Here is a 17,726-nt window from a genome sequence, read left to right as displayed (position 1 = left end):
TCGAGTAATTTATTGTGAATAATTGTACAAATTACCAACTAGTGAGGAAAAAGCTGACTCAAACTCGCGAAGAAACTCAGCGTTACAACTGTTATTCCGTATAGTAAATTTGTGTTCTGTAAATAATACTCGTGTGAACTTTTGGCTTCTGAAACGGTTCATCGTTGTACGCAAAAGGAAAAATAATAGTAAAACTAAGAAACTTAGCATTACAATTGTTTTTCCATGCAGTAACGAGTGCTTTATAAATAATACTCGTGTGAGCTTTTGGCTTCTGGAACTCTTCAACTAAACACGTTAAAAAAAGGAGAATAAACTTAATAATGTAAAAACGCAGTATTCTATTTGTTTGGAGAACGTGCAGATCATACTGCGTCGCGCATCCAATTGTGAACAATTGTCAAAATTACCAAAATTGAAGAATAAGCAGATTTAATCTCACGAAGAGACTCGGCATTGCAACTTGTGTTCTATACACGTGTGCTTTACAAATTATACTCGTGTGAGCTTTTGGCTTCTGGAACAATTCAACGGTGCACTTGAAAAAAAAACGAGAGCAAAACAGTTGTAAAATATAGTTAAAGTCTCGAAGACTTTTTTTGTTAATTTCGTTCCAATTCGTGGTAGTGCAAATTTAGTAAAAATGCCAAAGCCAAAGATGCCCAATGCAATTGGCAAGATTACAAAATTTCTTAAGCAAAAGACCAAGGTATTTGAAGCGATATTATATATGTATATAGTATAGGCGCGCGTGCATGCGCACACACCTCACACACACATGTGCAGAGGACCACTCGCTTTTGTTTGCAAGAAATACACACGCGCTTCTTATTACGTCAATTACATTACCTACTCACTTACTCACAGGAAATTGCCAAATAGCTGGACGGACAGGGCTAAATTGAGTCATTTGGTCCTTTTAAAAAATTGTTTCGTGCAATTGCTAATAATTGTTTTATTATTGCGATAAATTCTGTAAATATTCTTTAATCGACGCCAGGTCACTTTGTTCTTTCACCTTGTATATTGTAATAGAGTAAATTAATTAGAAATGGTAATCGCTTTCAATAACAAATGTTATCATGATAACAATAGTTTTATACGTGACTTCGCTATAGTCAAGAAAATGGACATTAGCAACTACTTTTATTTTTGTCTTTTCGTTGAAAACCTAATAGCTTTACGAGGTATCCATTTCAGAACGATGAAAAAAAATTAATTCTTAGTTTAATACTCTCCATTATTATGATCTGAAATTCTCTTGAAAATTAATCTTCAACGCGATAACCTTATTTTTATGCTTTGAATAACTTATTCAACTGCATTGTATATTTCTTTCTTTAATTTATTTTTTCAATATGTTAATAGTATACTCTTAAGACTAATTAATCCCACCTGCAATTTCTTATTCGCTATAGTAAAGAGGATGAACATTAGTAACTAATTTTCTTGTTTTCGTCGAGAAGCTATAACAGCTTAACAAAGTACCTGTTTAAAAAAAAGTAAAAAAAGTTAACTCTCCAATTAATATTCGCCATTTTCAGGGATCTCAAATTCCTTTGAAAATTAATCTTCCTTGTGATAATCTTATTTTTATGCTTGGCATATTCCTTTTAATTTCATTAATAGGATATTTCTTTCTTTTGTTGACACAGTAATGATATACAACTAAGACTAATTAATCCCACCTCTATTTTCTTATAATGATTAATCACAGCAACACTGAGGCTAATAAAGCTGACAGATGTTTATTCGTTAAAAAAATATTTTATACACTTTACAATGCATAAACAATGTAAATAGCAAGCTTTTCTTTAGGATTTGCGAATTAACTTGTATCATACTCGTACACTCCCTGCACAAGAACAAATCGTTCTACAAAAGCGAGCAAGAGCAATAAATCTGCTAAGCTCCGATTAAAAACGATATTTTTGCTCCATGCACAATGAATAGTATCTGGGAAAACACGCGATTATTAACATGCGTTAAGTAGCTGCAACCAAGATCTCACCCAGCCTCGACTATATTTTTTCAGTCCACGACTCATGTGTACATATTCACGTACAGAATTGCTCGTTTATACTACAAATAATATTTAAGAATACTCTTCAAAACATAACACCATACAAGAATAAGACCAGAACAACAATATTTTAAAACTCATGCACGGCAACACTTGCTGTAGTTGTTTTTAATAACATAGATTAGCTGATACGTAGTAAAATGTTATATTATAGCGAATTACATAAATTGTATATCAAATTAATTTGTCTTGATTATGCATAAATGTGGCATTTGTAACTTTCACATTGAAAGTAAAATTGTATCTCCTGTATGAAGTACAGAGTTAATATCTCACTAAGAATTTATTTATATATATATTATACATAACACCATACAAGAATAAGACCAGAACAACAATATTAAAACTCATGCACGGCAACACTCGCTGTAGTTGTTTTTAATAACATAGATTAGCTGATATGTAGTAAAATGTTATACTATAATGTAAATTCTAAAAGTGGTATATCGAATTGGTGTGTCCTGATTATGCATAAATGTGGCATTTGTAATTTTCACGTTGAAAGTAAAATTATATTTCTTATATGTGGAATATAGAATTAAGATATTATTAAAAGATTTACTTTCAACGAGAAGAAGTTGATTCTTTGTAAATTGTGTCAATATAATATTTCTAACACTATTCTCTATGTCCTAGGTATTGTCTATGAGCGAGGAGCTGAGGAGAGCCTTGTACGCGAATAGTGCAATTTCATTGGACAGCGACATTATTGTACCTGATTTGGTTGGCACCACAGAAATATTGAGCGACGAACATCGAGAGCATTTGTGTCGACACTTACCTGCTAGAGCAGAAGGTTACCTATGGACACTTATATTCAGTACGAGTCAGCATGGTTTCAGTCTCAACAGTATGTACAGAAAAATGGCGAGACTCGAAAGTCCCATTCTGTTGGTAATCGAGGATACCGAAGGCAACGTTAGTAACAAAAACTTAACGATTTATACCTACATTTTTGGTAACAAATAATTGTAACTTCTTATTATCTATGCTAAAAATTAAAAATATATTTTTACACAGGTTTTTGGAGCTCTTACATCCTGCTCTCTGCACGTCAGTGATCATTTTTATGGAACCGGTGAATCGCTGTTATTCAGGTTCACTCCAAGGTTTCAAGCTTATAACTGGACTGGTGATAATTTGTATTTCATCAAAGGTAACAACGAGAGCTTGGCAATAGGAGCTGGCGAGTGAGTAAACAAGATCTCTTGATAAGTAGTATTTGCTTTTTTTGATTCGATTATACAAATATCAACCGAATTCCTGTTTTCAGTGGAAAGTTTGGTCTATGGCTGGACGGTGATTTGTACCAAGGTAGGACGCAAGCCTGCAGCACCTACGGTAACGATCCATTGGCACCTCGCGAAGACTTCGTCGTGAAGACACTAGAGTGCTGGGCATTCATATAGGACACGGCCCTACAACTGCCGAATGATTCAATTTGAAAATGTGAGCTCGAGAGAGCTCAGACCTCGCTACAAATACGCCAAAAGTGTCAAAGTTGATGAAATTTATTTGAGCTCGAGCATGTATTTGCGAAGAGGATTATACACCAAATTGTTACCGATAGTTTCGTCACTATCGAACAAGTCTGACTAGCAGAACCGCCATGGGCAATGGGCCAATCACCTCATCGTCGTTGAAGATGTTATCTCGGAGAAATATCGTTCCTATCGTGGTACGAGCGCAGTTGGAATGAGGGTATAAGAGAAATAATAAGGAAAATGGGGTGGCATAATACCAAAAGCAAGAGCACAGTATCAGGATTAGAGTGAGAGCTGATGCTGAGCAATATGTGGAAAGATTGGCGTTGTGTGTGTATATATATATATATATATATATGTATATATATATATATTGAATATATTTAGAGAAATATAGGAGACAAAGACGCGTGAATGAGCATGCATGTGCGTATGAGAAGAAGAGAGAGAATAAAAGATATTTTTGTGACGATATGAAATCACGCCGAGTTTATATGCTTGACTCGTTAACTATTATCTTTTAATATACCGTTTGTTATTATGATTCTCTTAAGTTAGTTTATTTATTTTTTATATTTTATTGAACGATCATCTTTCGGCAACCGCTTAAATCTCGTCATCTGTGCAAACAGAATTTTTTCCTTTTTTCGCTTTTGTTTAAGAGTCGCGGACCGATTGATATTGATTACTCTTTGTATGCCTATAATTATTTTATTTTATTTTGAACTAGTCGAGAATATGACTTGTTAAAGAGATTAAGACAATAGTCCTGATGAGACATGGATAAACCTATCATAATTGAGATACTGTGAATAGCTACGATTCAGATTGATATATACTATGCATCGATATAATGAGAATCGAGAGGAAATATTTTTTGAAAGACGGAACCTAAACCGACGTTACAAAAAAAAGCAAAACTAATTGTTCGTTGATGTGTAGATAATGTAGATAGTAAATGTAAATACACATATAAATATATATATATACATATATATACGCATATTGAAATCATGTAATTATGACTAATTTTAACACTACATTAAAGAAACACTAAATAGTTCATTGTACGTAGTTGGAAAACAATTGCATGTCGCGTGATTTGCACAGAAGCAAGTACGTGTATAGAAAAAGAATAGATTGCAAAGCGTATGTACGTCCACGCAGCCCAGTGTGTTGAATTAAAAGCAACTAAACAAAAAGTAACTGTATTATTGTATTGATTGAGAGTAATCGGTTTAGAATATTATACTAAACACTGGTATTCCGTATTATACGAGTAATTACAACGAACTATTCGCGTACTCATTCCAATATTCTCCAACTTAACAATAATACATCTGAAGAACATAGATGTGTCATCAGAGGCACTACACACTACTGATACTCGATGCTAAATGTCGTTTCGCGTGAAGTACCGTAAAACAATATTGAATTCTACATCCGACAAACATATGCTATCATTGTAATAACTTGTCTCAGGTCCATCCGAGCTTATTCCTACTTTGATCAAGTAAGCGCAATTGAAAATCATCTTGATTATTATTTTAATTAATAATTTAACTATCAAAAGAAGAATCATGTTTAATGCGTCCCGTTTCTCCTCCTTCCTGTAAATTACTTCTAAATTTATAGAAGCGATACATTAATGAATGCAAGAATGAATGAACAAATACATAAAGAAATAGGTAAATAAGCCAATGTACGAAGTAACAAAGTGACACTCCACAATCACTGTTAAGGACTGCGGAATTTCTGCTATGATTCATCTTATAAGCGAGCAGAGATTGCTGCTGGACACTATTTTCATGGGATGAGACTAGTTAATGAGGTAGGCGTGCATAATACGTCGCATTGGGTTTCTATCCAAATCCTTTATACGAATCCGGCTGAAATATGCACTTTATCAATTTTACGAATTAATTAATGACAGAAAAATGTATAAGGCAATTGAACAAATCTTGGAAAAAATGATACTACACGCGTCATAAATCATTGAAAACAATTCAGCTGTTATATTGTTTGAAATAATATTTATTTTCTGTATGCTTAAAAATATATGTCCCACAATTCAATGCCTGTGTCATTTTTTCTTTACCATGTACGTTATATAAATATTATATAAACCTAAAAAGTAGACTCTATCCAATTAAATTAAGCAGTCAGGCATCTTTCAATAGAATGTAATTAAAAAAGAGGGGAACTTCTTATACTGACTAACAAGTGTAAAATTATAATTAATTTACAATAGGCTCGGATCGAATACAGTTAAATTTAGGAGATGCATTTCTACTACGATTCTCAAGTTTCGTATTTGATACCCCATGTGCGCAAACATAATATATGTATAACCCCTCTGTGTAAAATATTCATAGAATTGAATACATTGAACCAGGACAAAGCTGTAAAATCCTGTCAGATTGTGCACTGATTACAAGACGCACGCTTGACCTTAGGAGAAGAATGAACATTATTGTTGATTCATTCGATCGATTAAGTGCGGTGCTATACTGAATAAAAATAAACTAGAATAATAATAGAAAGAATGCAGATAAAAATTCGCAGTAAAAACTGCTTCAAGCGGCAGTCTGCTTTTTATTGCAAATAGAAAATAATTTGCTTGTAGTATACATAAATAGTAATGTGATGATCATTGATAACGCGTTACCATGCGAGCGTTTTTGTGTGATATTAAACAAAACTAACACGATTAGCTAATGTTAACTAATTGCTATGAATAATCAAGGAATTTATTTGAGATTAATTGTTTTGTGCGAGATGAAACATTTGATCTGATCATAGAAATGATAAATTGTAGGAATGTGTGTGTCGCGTGCTAGTGTGTGTACATATACTATGAGTAATTTAAAAACGTAGTCATCTATAATATAAGCTAATTGACATTTTAGTGTCAATAATGTTCGATAAATGGGTGTAAGTAATTGTCTTAAGGAAATGTGTGTTGTATTTGATTAAATTAACGACCAATGTATAAAAAGAATCAGTTATACCGTGGAGAAAGATCTTTGGAATTGTTGTCGTCTGGCTCATCAGGGAATATATAATTATTATTTAATTTCTTAAATCATTATTCAAATATTTAATTGGATTCGGTCGGCAAAACAGTAGTGCTATTGTGACAACTCAATTTGGGTATGTAAATTTGAGTTCAAAATGTGTGAAAAAACGTATCAAGCTAACCAAACGTTCACGATTAGCTTGGTGGTTGTTCAATGCTGGGAATATTCCACAGAAAAAATATCAAATTTTTTTCATTATATAATGACGTATCAATTATTTCTATTTTAAGGAAATAGCTGACAAAATTTTGCAGCATTATCATAATTATTATGTGTACTCCGTAAGAAAAAGAATAGTTTTAACCGGCAGATGACGCGCCTCGTATATCACGTATTAGAAGATAAGAACAGGAGGTCTATGCGCTTCATATACTGTTGCTACACGCATTTGATAGCCATTAGCACGATTGCATTGTTTGCGTATTATAAACGTTTGTTAAAGTATTTAATTTAGATACATAGTCAGCGTGTTGAATGATCAAAAGCCAAAAATAAATGTCTTAGAGGATAACTACTTTTCGTACGGAATTATTGTCAATTAGATTCAGACTGATTGTGACGATCAAATATTCGACAAAGAATGAAGAAGAATTAAAAGAGAACTAAAAATTAACGCACCTATTACACCACATAATATAGGAACACAAAGAGTTGTAGTTTCTTCGCAGTTTGGCTTAATTGCGAGTAACGACTTGCGAGATAACCAAGATACTACATTAATTGTATTAGGTTAGGACACGTAGTGATGACAAATATCTGCTTAGTATTGGATTAGATTCCTTCAACATTGCTCACGTTGCACAAAAATATTCCAATAGTAAATGAGTGAATGAGAAAAATAGGGTAAATCTTGCTCTTTTACTTTACTTTACTCGTGGATTCTCACACGAGCAATTCAAGAATCAATAGGATTATTCAACTTTTGATGGATTTGCGCATATAAAATAAATGGTAACAGCGTTGCATCACAGTACGTTATACATAACCACACTTTTGGACCAATCAATCTTACAATATAAGTAAGATAATCTTACTTAAAGACCTTTTAATGAAAATCACGGTTTCAATTACACATTCCTGTAATATTAAACCAAAAGATACACATAATATTATACCATTGTTTTTATACGAAGTATAATAACGGAGTAGAAGATTTAACTATATATTATTAGAACATTTTAAAAATTCAACTTTCATAGACCAATAATGTATTAATTTCAGATACAATCATTTTTTTATTCTATTTCGTTTCGTAAATTCAAACAACGTATGATTTCAAACTTTTTCATCCCTGACAAAAATTACGTAATTTACTGACTCTTCAACACACATGTGTATATTACAATACATAAATATAATACATAATTAAAATACACACTACCCGTTAAAAATGGCTCTTAAGACCATCTCTCCACATTCGTACTGTACCGCAAAATTGTAATCGATGTTAAAGAGAATCTCAGAAGAGTAATTTTTACAAAAGTGCCAAGTTTTACTTGGTACCATAAGAAACTATATCTTAAAATTTAGACTGTGTAGAATAAATTCAGATATTGCAGAAAGAGTGTGTACGTCATTGACATGAATTTGACAAGAAAACTAAAACATTTTAAATGTATACATATATATACAAATATATATATTATACGTAAAGAGAATTGTATAAAATAATTAAAGAAATATTTGTCTAAAGGGAGAAAAAAAGAGAAATAATATCTGTGTGCGCGTATACGTTCTGTATAAAACAATGACACGTGCGCGAATATAAATGATGTAATTTTTTAGCTCACACCACCAGTCAGACACACAGGCACGCTTTAGGGTGAATAAACAATATGCGTTATATGATAAGAAAAATGGGAGCTTCCGATATATTGAATTGCTGAGAAATCAAGAAGTGCTGCAATTTTGCAATTGCAGTGTCAGACTAACTAAATTATAATATAGCGCTGCACTGCAATAATTTATTAAATTTTTTGGAGTGAAGGAGAAAGAGAAATAGATCTATACGTAGAATGGCTGGCTCATCCTAATCAGAAATGAAAAAAAGATTATTGTAAAAGATATAAAATAAACAGCGCTGATTTTTTCGCGCCGACATTTATTTTTCATTAGAAGTGTAAATCGTGCAATCCCGTGTAACATATTATATTACAGAAATATTTTGTCAAGGATATTCAGCTTCGTTTGTAAAAATGTCGGCAGAGCGTATGTATGTGCATACAAAAACAATATATCAATGTTATATTCAATATGTGCACGTATTTATGTGTATATACGGGATATATTCATCATAAGTATAGACCTATTAAATATATACATATACAGATTTATATTCAATGTATATATTCAATAAAATATGCCAATTATGTTGTGATGAAGAGAGTACGTTAAAACTAATTCAGAATCGCATCCTATCTTACTTCGTATACATAGAATTTTGAGAGAAGAATGTAAACAAGAGACACAAATAATCATCACTTGTCTTTATAAGGCTCGACGTTTATGCTTGACCGGTTGTATAATGGCGTCCCTAACCTGTTTAAGCTTGCTCGCTTATCCTCGCCTTTTAGTCAAGCGAAAACACCTCGGGGAATTATATTCTTTCCAAAACGTAAACAAATATTTTAGGGCACTTCGTTGGCGGGAAGGATTTCTCCATCAAGCGGTTTACCTGACTAGCATCGAGTCCACAGCAATAAACCGAAGGCTATAAATGGGACGAAAGCAATTATGACACATACCTGTTGCTCTAATACTTAATACAAATTTTAAACTTTTGTATTTTTAATTAAATATTTCTGAAATTATTATTAAGCAATTATTTGCATTTTTAAAATGAAAATGAGCCTAAACATGTTTAGATGATTATTTTTAAATTGGGGTTGAAAACTGCAAGAAAGGAAAGTTATTCTATCAGTGAGAGGTAAGGTCCATTATAATACTTGTTTACACTTCGGAAAGATATATATTCCTGGAGGGGCTCTTTCTACCTACAACTCATCGGTGTCTTATCACCGCATATTTTCATTTCACTTGACTAAAGGTTGAAGATAGATGACCGAGCAAACAAGTTTATTTAGTAAAGAAACGCTGTTTCTACCTGCCAGTGTACACTGTTATATATATACAATTCAAAACAAAAACACTATTTACAAGCGACTGTAATAGGATTCGTGGATTACCATTTCTTTCGAAATATCATTTACGTTAGCGCAGCCTGAAAAGAAGAGGAATATTTAATTTTATACAAATTCATGTTACACATAGTGTACATATTATATGTATACCTGTTAAGGCAAATGCCGTATCAATTTCTTTTCTCAAGATTTCAAGAATGTGTGTAGCTCCATTTTCCCCAGCATAGGAAAGCCCCCATATCATAGGTCTTCCGATGAGAACCTAACCACAAAGCACTCATTATTTTTATTATCATTACTATTTTTAAGCATGTGTTTATTTTTAAAAGAGAAAAATGCATAAATGCCATAATGTCAGAACCATTTTAGCGCCTAACGCGAGTGCTTTAAAAACATCAGTCCCTTCTCTAATGCCGCCATCCATGTAAACTTCAATTTTGCCCTGAACAGCTTTTACTATCTCTGGCAATACTTCAATCTGTAAGTAAAATTAAATTATAAAGCTACAAATAACTGCTCCTATAGTTGAATATCACTAACTGTTGCAGGAACCCCATCGATTTGCCGAGCACCATGATTCGAAACAATAATACCATTCGCCCCATGTTCCACTGATAAAAGCGCATCTTCTGCAGTCAGTATACCTTTCAATATTAATGGTAACTTGGTCACACTAAAAGAAAATAATTACATCTGAGAGATACGGTAACTGTACAATTCGCCAATTAAAACACATTAACGGGATTCCTCATACCTACATTACGGAGAAATATGCATATGTAATATAATTCGTTATTTGACGACTAATTTAAAACTCATTATATCGTTTAAAAAAAATTTAATTATGTTAATAAAAAGGACAGCTTACAACATTACTAAAATGATATAAGTTTTCAAATAGTCAACAGATAACGCCGTATAATTGATACGAGTTTTCGGATGTTACTCTGTAATATCGGTATGACGAAGCCCATTAAGCTTTTATAATAATATAATCAACTGATTCGACATATTTGAGACACCTTTTTATACCTTTTAAGCCAGTTAATATCACTCCAAGAAAGAGATGTGTCGAAGCTATTCGTTACATATTCGTTTAATCCAGATCCAGTTGTTTTCTTATTTATATCGGATGACAAGTCTCCATCGAAATTTGCAAATCTGACAGATGTAATGTATAGTACAATTCATTATAGTTATAATAGTAGTAAAAACACGAGTAGCGCAATCTAATGAACTAATTGCTTTGTATTAATGTCTCTTTATACCTCAAGTGGCTAGGTAACGCAAATTGATTTTTAATATCGGCTTTCCTGTCACCAAAAACCGGTGCATCCACAGTAAGGACTAAAGCTTTGAAACCAGCTTTTTCAGCTCGTCTGATAAGGTCCAAGCTTACACTTCGAGATTTAAAAACATATAATTGTAGCCACTTGATTGCGTTTGGCGCAGCTGAAGCAACTTCTTCAATGCTACTGGTCGATATTGTTGACATAATGAAGATCACTCCAGCGGCTTGAGCGGCTAAAACGGAATGGGAAGAAACATTAAAACGCATATAAAATCAGAATGTCTTTGAAAGTTTTTTCCAAACCGCATCATCAACTTGTTAATATAGTGTTGAAAAAAGAGAAATGTGGCGGATGGAATCGAAGGAACCTATGGGACGTCTAGAATACAGAATCCAGGTTGAAATTCATACTACCCACTTGAATGAGATGATACGTGATATGGCCCATAAGTACAGATAGCACAATTTATTATCAGCTTTTTAATGAAGGCGAAATGACAGATAAGACAGATAAGTCAAGAGCGACATGCTAAAATAACGTGATTGGTGAGGTTAAGTTAACCCGTATTATTAGTAATTTGTGCCATGATTTTGTACTCGCAGTGGTTGTGTACTGTAGTTAGCTAGAAACTAATTAAAATGATGAAACGAAATCTCATTAGTCTCATAAAATTCATTTTATTTGCTATTTTGACCATTTTTTCGACTGTTGTTATTTTTCGCTGTATACGTAGTACTTCGCCAAAAAATCGTGAAATCACAAGTGCCACTCTGCAACAGGTACTATGAACACAAATAATCGATTAAATTTTTAGTATTTGATGTAAATAACATTTCTTAATACCATAGATTTCATCTGATGGCACAAAGAAAGAAGAACAGGTACTTGGATTTGGTGAGCAAGGAAGACCAGCATTTCTTCCTCCAAATATGAATGCTTCAAAAGAACAGTTATATCGAACAAATGGCTTCAATGCTGCTCTCAGCGATATGATCTCTCTTAATCGTTCAGTACCAGACATTAGACATCCAGATTGCAGGACAAAGAAGTACTTAAGTAAGCTAGACTCGGTGTCTGTAATAGTATCCTTCCACAATGAGCACTTCAGTACACTGCTACGTACCTGCTGGAGTGTCATTAATCGTTCACCAGTCTCCCTCTTAGAAGAAATTATATTAGTTGATGACGCAAGTACTAAGGTAGACTTGAAAAAACGACTAGACGACTATGTAGCCAAAAATCTGCCAAAGGTGACAATCTTGCGTTTGCCAAAACGTTCAGGCTTAATCAGAGGAAGATTGGCAGGAGCTAAAAGAGCCAGAGCAAAAATTTTAGTTTTTCTAGATTCTCACAGTGAAGCTAATGTTGACTGGCTACCTCCTTTATTGGAGCCAATAGCAAACAATTATAAGACATGTGTATGCCCTTTTATTGATGTGATAGCATATGAAACTTTTGAATATAGGGCACAGGATGAAGGTGCTAGAGGTGCTTTTGATTGGGAATTATATTATAAGCGACTACCACTGTTAAAGGAAGATTTGAAAAATCCTTCAGAGCCATTTAAAAGTCCTGTTATGGCTGGAGGTCTATTCGCAATAAGTGCCCAATTTTTCTGGGAGCTTGGTGGCTACGACAGCGGTTTGGACATTTGGGGTGGCGAGCAGTATGAGCTGTCGTTTAAAATCTGGCAGTGCGGTGGACAGATGTACGATGCCCCTTGTTCACGAGTTGGACATATTTATCGAAAATTTCCTCCTTTTCCGAATCCTGGCCGAGGTGATTTTCTCGGGAGAAACTACAAGCGTGTAGCAGAAGTATGGATGGATGAATACGCTGAATACGTCTACAAGAGACGTCCTCATTTACGATCACTGAATCCTGGTGATTTAACCGAACAAAAGAATCTGCGGAAAAAATTGCATTGCAAGCCGTTCAAATGGTTTATAGAAAACATAGCTTTCGATCTGGTTGAAGTTTATCCACCTATCGAGCCAGAAGACTTTGCATTTGGTGAAATTAGAAATATGGCAGCGACCGAGCTATGTTTGGACTCGAAAAAGCGAAAGCGAGACGAACTTATAACTGCTGATTTATGCATTAAGGATAATCCTGGGAAATTCGTCGCGGAACAAGAATTTCGTTTAACGTGGCACAAGGACGTCAGGCCTAAAGACCGTAGTGATTGCTTGGATGTCTCTAGGAGCGATGTCAAATCTCCGATCAGCCTTTACCCTTGCCATGGGAAACAAGGAAATCAATTATGGCGTTACGATGTTGAAAAGCAGTGGCTGATCCATGGTAATGCTCAAAGATGCTTGGATATAGATCCTGGTTTCAAAAGAGTTTACGTTACCGAATGCGATGCGTCTTCCATTACGCAGAAATGGAGAATAGAAAACGTTAACATGAAAGCCATCATCAACTGGGATAACGTAGGACCGAAGATCGATTGAAATTAAATTCAAAAATTAAGTTTCTATTTTTTGTCTCTTCTTCTCTTAATAATCATTCTGATTGATGAAGGGACCGTAAATATATACAACTGTACATATCATTATAATTGTGCCTGGATTTCAAGCTAGATTTTTGATAAATTATTCATTTTAATGAGAAAAAAAAGTCAAGCAAATTATGTGATTGAGATTTACCTCTCGAATTGGCACATTCCCCATCAGGATGTGCCATACGTTGCATGGCGGTTGGTGCTATACATACGGGCATAGAAATTTTTTCACCCTGTATGACAGTGCTCAAGTCCCTTTTGGATACATCTCTTAATACTCTTGGACGTATTCTATAACTAATGTGATAATTTACGCGCGTAAATAATATTTGTACTGATGCAATAGTTAGTGTATAACAATTGAAGTGCATTACTTACATTCCAAATGCTTCTCTATTCCATTTTAGACTACGCTCTCCACCGGCTCCACTCTTGTAGTAATCCCTTACGGATGGAGTTAAATTGTTCAGAGCATAATTCTCGTAATCCTCGACGGAAACGAATTTATTCATTGTATGAGTTCCTTCATTTGGGATATTTATAATCAAACATTTTATCAGAATAACTTTTTTTGTTACTTTATTAAAATCATACTTTTAAATAATTGTAATATCGTACGTTTAAAGAAAGAAAGTTCTCCGATGAAACTCTTAATATAAACTATAGTAAATATGGTGTAACAAATCAATAAACAATTTTCTAACAGACGTTTGCAAATAATTATGTTTTACGCTCCGCAAATTGCTTAGCTGTTCCTTTTCTATTATTGAATTTATATTCTGATGTAATACATACCCCGATGAAGCGCGATCGAAGAATAAAACACTCGAGATCTTGGATCTACTTATCTTAAGGTTTACCCTCTGTCTGTTACGAAGATTATTTTGTGACCAACCGATGACTGACTATAGTGTTGTGGGGTCCGTAGAATGAGATAACTCGTGAACCAATGCCTTCATAATTATTGATAAACTTCTCTGAGCATTATCGCTAAAGCGTAACGATAAAGAATTTTCCATGAATCAATTTACTTCTGCATGATTACTATGATAGCAATAATGATAAGTGGCTTAAAAATCAATGCTTTACTCAGAAAGAAACAAAAATAATGATAAACAATAATAGAGAAGCATGAAGTGAATGCATTTATAAATATAGTTAACGTGTTTAGTTTGTTAAAATATAAGGGCATTATCCAAGTATTTTCAGTCAATCAACATACTAGCTGGATAATGCTCCAACTGTGCCTATTAATTCAAATAATGTACATTGAGATTAAAAAACACGATTATGTATTGTTAATAATCTAGGATTTTATGAAAATTTGTTAATGTTAGCTCGTGTTAAAATCTTCTATCGATTTCGTAAAAATTTTGTTTTAAAAAAGTTTGATTGTCAAAAGCAAGTGAATTACATATATTTTTTGTCAAGAATCTAAAAAAGAAACACACGAAATGTGTATAAAGTTAATAAATATCTTATGTTTAATTATTGCCGGCAAATATTAGAATCCTTTCTGATACATTGTCCTCCTTATTAATTCTTTTCCTTATCTTTTAGCGAAAATGCGTTATCAAATCTACGACTATTGGAATTAATGGCTTATTTTATCAGTGTACACTTAAATTTATTGACTAGAGCATCGACTGAAGTGTGATCAAATGTAAATTAATTACAATTAATTTGAATTCTTATCATTATTTGTTAAGAAAAAATTGTTCGAGAATACGATAAAGTATGACTCGATGATCCATCTATTATTAAAGAAAATCTAAATGATTATTTTTTAAACCTTTAAACATTTACCTTGCATATTAGTTCCGGATACCTGCCATTTCTTAAATTAACTTTAAAGTCGTATAATAAACATATAACGCAGTGCATTCGAATTCGCTGTTTATAATGGTATTCAATTTTATTCTGTAAATTATTCAAACTGTACTAAAAGTTAATAAAAGCAATATTTTATAGGAAAATTTCTGCTCAATTATATACATTTCTTCCTTCTACTTATAAACCTTCCTTCCCTCCCCTTAACGATTGACTTTAAATTTGATGCTGGGTGAATTGCTGTCCGAAAATAATGATTGAATAAAACAATTCCCTTTTACTCTCGTACACACACTTCCTTTTCTTACCTTTCTCTCTTTTTCTCTCTCATTCACTCTCTCACTCTCTCACTTTCACACATCAGAATAATGACACTCTTAAAATGACACAATGACCTTCAGATTCGACCGCTTTAGATATTCGATGATTTAAAAATTGACTATTATACAAAACTTCACGCTTATTTAGTGATATAATTAAATATTAAATAAGTATAGACTACACAATTTCATTAACAAAAAGAACTTAGCATACAGTCTGTGTACAAAAACCAGGATTTACAATAGCGTTCTAGCTCAAGGTATAATAGGAATATAATTTTTATCACATATAAAAAGCAGCTTATGTACATCTTGAATAAGATTAGGTACCATTATTATTTGACCGATAAAAGCTTTTATATAATTTGGTACACCGTTCAATATGATTAATTAATAAACATAAAACAATAATAATGAATACGTCGCTATCTCTGGCGTGTTTTGACTTAATCGTTGGTTGATTTGCATGAAATCTTATAAGTATGTATATTCGTTTCTTTGTTAAGACGATGTTAATATAACATGTGTCTTAAATGCGAAATTTTACCACAGCTAATTTGCAATTTACAAGATCTCGATATAATCCTCATTTTCTCTCTGTCATTCCACTATTTTTCTTTCTTCGTTTTGTTACTTTTTTCTTTTTGCATGGTGATACTCCCATTATTTAAAGTTATTTTTGTTCATCTTTTTTTGTAATTTTATATTCATTTTTACTCATTGTCAGCTTACCACTACCGATGTATACGTAAGAACTGATTATAAAATTTACTTTTGCGGTACAATATTGAACTTCGTTATTTTTAAACGTTTAACATTATCGCCGGATTGCTATTAATTCCATTACAAGAGTGTGAAATCTTTCATCTACGAATCGCTCGGAGTAATATAATTTATAGATGTTCTTTTGATATAGATATCAATATTACTTTTCGTCGTAAATAATTATTACAAGGTTTTTCTGTTGCATCATTTTCATTCTTTCTAGGTTCTTGATGAAGATACGGATAGAGTCACCAAGGAGTCGCACAGCGTCAAAGGCACAACTCTTCTTGTTTAAAAATCGTTATTAACATAAAAGAATGTATAATCGCCTCGGTTGAGGTATTATTGGTAGGACAATTACAAGGTAATATCGCCATCTCTTTTCTCGTCATATGCCATTACGGAATTAATTTTAATTATCGTATTATGCCAGAAATTAAGTACAAAAGATTCTATTGTTTCGCTACGTCTTCGAGCTAAATATCGAAATCGATTTGGTTTGATTCACTAGTTACAGTAATAGAGCGTTTATTAACGGTACAAAGACACTCATCTGCATGATTCTTACTTATGATCAGCGATTATTGAAAAATCTATTTTATATGTTTATTAATAACAAATTTACATTGGCATATGGAAAATGATTTTCATCTATCTCATATATATTCGTTTCGGCATACATGGGATCCCATAACACTATTCACTATACATTTTTACAATTTCATTAAATCTGATTTCACATGGGTCAATCGAGGTAAGTCAAACAATTAGGACCCTACACATTTATTCTTCTTTATCGTTTTTCTAAAAAATCGTGTCAATGTATGCATATAATACATCTTAAAACCGTGAAAGCTAAATCAATGAGATATTTTTATGATAAATGAGTTTTTCCCCAATAAATACAGAGATAAGAAAAACGAAAACAAAACTAAGTAAAAAAGGTGGAAATAAAAGGAAAAAATGCAATGCGATAAAACTGGTCGCCCTGACAACATTTACCATTCATATCTTTAATAAGAAACGGTGTATTTAATGGTTTTTGTCACAGTTTCCTCTTAGTAGTCATTAGTAGTGAAACGTTTCGACTACCGCAACACGGTAATGTCCAGTACGAAAAAATGTTAAAAATTTTTCATTATCTATACACATGCTTGAATATCTGGCCGCTAAGCTGCTGGCGCAGCAATACTCGAAATTGCAAAAGTAGTTTCACTTGAAACGCC

At 33.0% G+C, this 17,726-nt stretch overlaps 3 protein-coding genes across 20 annotated transcripts in view; 2 read left to right on the top strand and 1 right to left on the bottom strand.

The window, feature by feature from the left end:
• mtd (mustard) overlaps positions 1 to 5,642 on the top strand; it is a 34,682-nt gene extending 29,040 nt beyond the window's left edge. For all 16 annotated transcript variants that reach the window (XM_066743942.1, XM_066743955.1, XM_066743987.1 and 13 more), the window contains 3 exons: positions 2,720 to 3,001; positions 3,104 to 3,273; positions 3,357 to 5,642. In XM_066743942.1, the coding sequence (XP_066600039.1) occupies positions 2,720 to 3,001; positions 3,104 to 3,273; positions 3,357 to 3,492 (588 nt within the window). In that variant the 3' untranslated portion in view covers positions 3,493 to 5,642. The remainder of the gene's footprint in view (positions 1 to 2,719; positions 3,002 to 3,103; positions 3,274 to 3,356) is intronic.
• Positions 5,643 to 8,711: 3,069 nt separating this feature from the next.
• On the bottom strand, positions 8,712 to 17,725 carry Hao (Hydroxyacid oxidase). Of its 3 annotated transcripts, none has more exons than XM_066744016.1 (9): positions 14,204 to 17,725; positions 13,964 to 14,108; positions 13,731 to 13,882; positions 11,056 to 11,311; positions 10,820 to 10,948; positions 10,328 to 10,460; positions 10,149 to 10,265; positions 9,938 to 10,049; positions 8,712 to 9,867 (listed from the first exon to the last, which is right to left on the bottom strand). In XM_066744016.1, the coding sequence occupies exons 2-9, from the start codon at positions 14,095 to 14,097 to the stop codon at positions 9,800 to 9,802; spliced, it is 1,101 nt and encodes a 366-aa protein (XP_066600113.1). In that variant the 5' UTR covers positions 14,098 to 14,108; positions 14,204 to 17,725; the 3' UTR covers positions 8,712 to 9,799. The 3 variants fall into 3 exon arrangements, with proteins under 3 accessions (XP_066600113.1, XP_066600121.1, XP_066600104.1); XM_066744024.1 differs by having other exon boundaries at positions 14,381 to 17,725; XM_066744007.1 differs by having other exon boundaries at positions 13,964 to 17,725.
• Positions 11,305 to 13,737, top strand: LOC136783734 (N-acetylgalactosaminyltransferase 6-like). The gene is made up of 2 exons (XM_066743997.1): positions 11,305 to 11,858; positions 11,928 to 13,737. Exons 1-2 carry the CDS (start codon positions 11,718 to 11,720, stop codon positions 13,533 to 13,535), a joined length of 1,749 nt encoding a protein of 582 aa, XP_066600094.1. The 5' UTR covers positions 11,305 to 11,717; the 3' UTR covers positions 13,536 to 13,737.
• Position 17,726: the final 1 nt, after the last annotated feature.

The sequence above is a fragment of the Prorops nasuta genome, unplaced genomic scaffold (genome assembly GCF_024137725.1).
Source record: "Prorops nasuta isolate Cenicafe-Biocafe unplaced genomic scaffold, Cenicafe_Pnas_1.2 PNAS00002, whole genome shotgun sequence".
Classification (NCBI taxonomy): domain Eukaryota; kingdom Metazoa; phylum Arthropoda; class Insecta; order Hymenoptera; family Bethylidae; genus Prorops; species Prorops nasuta.
The sequence above is the reverse complement of the archived record's forward strand: the minus strand, read 5'-3'. Positions and strand labels throughout refer to the sequence as shown.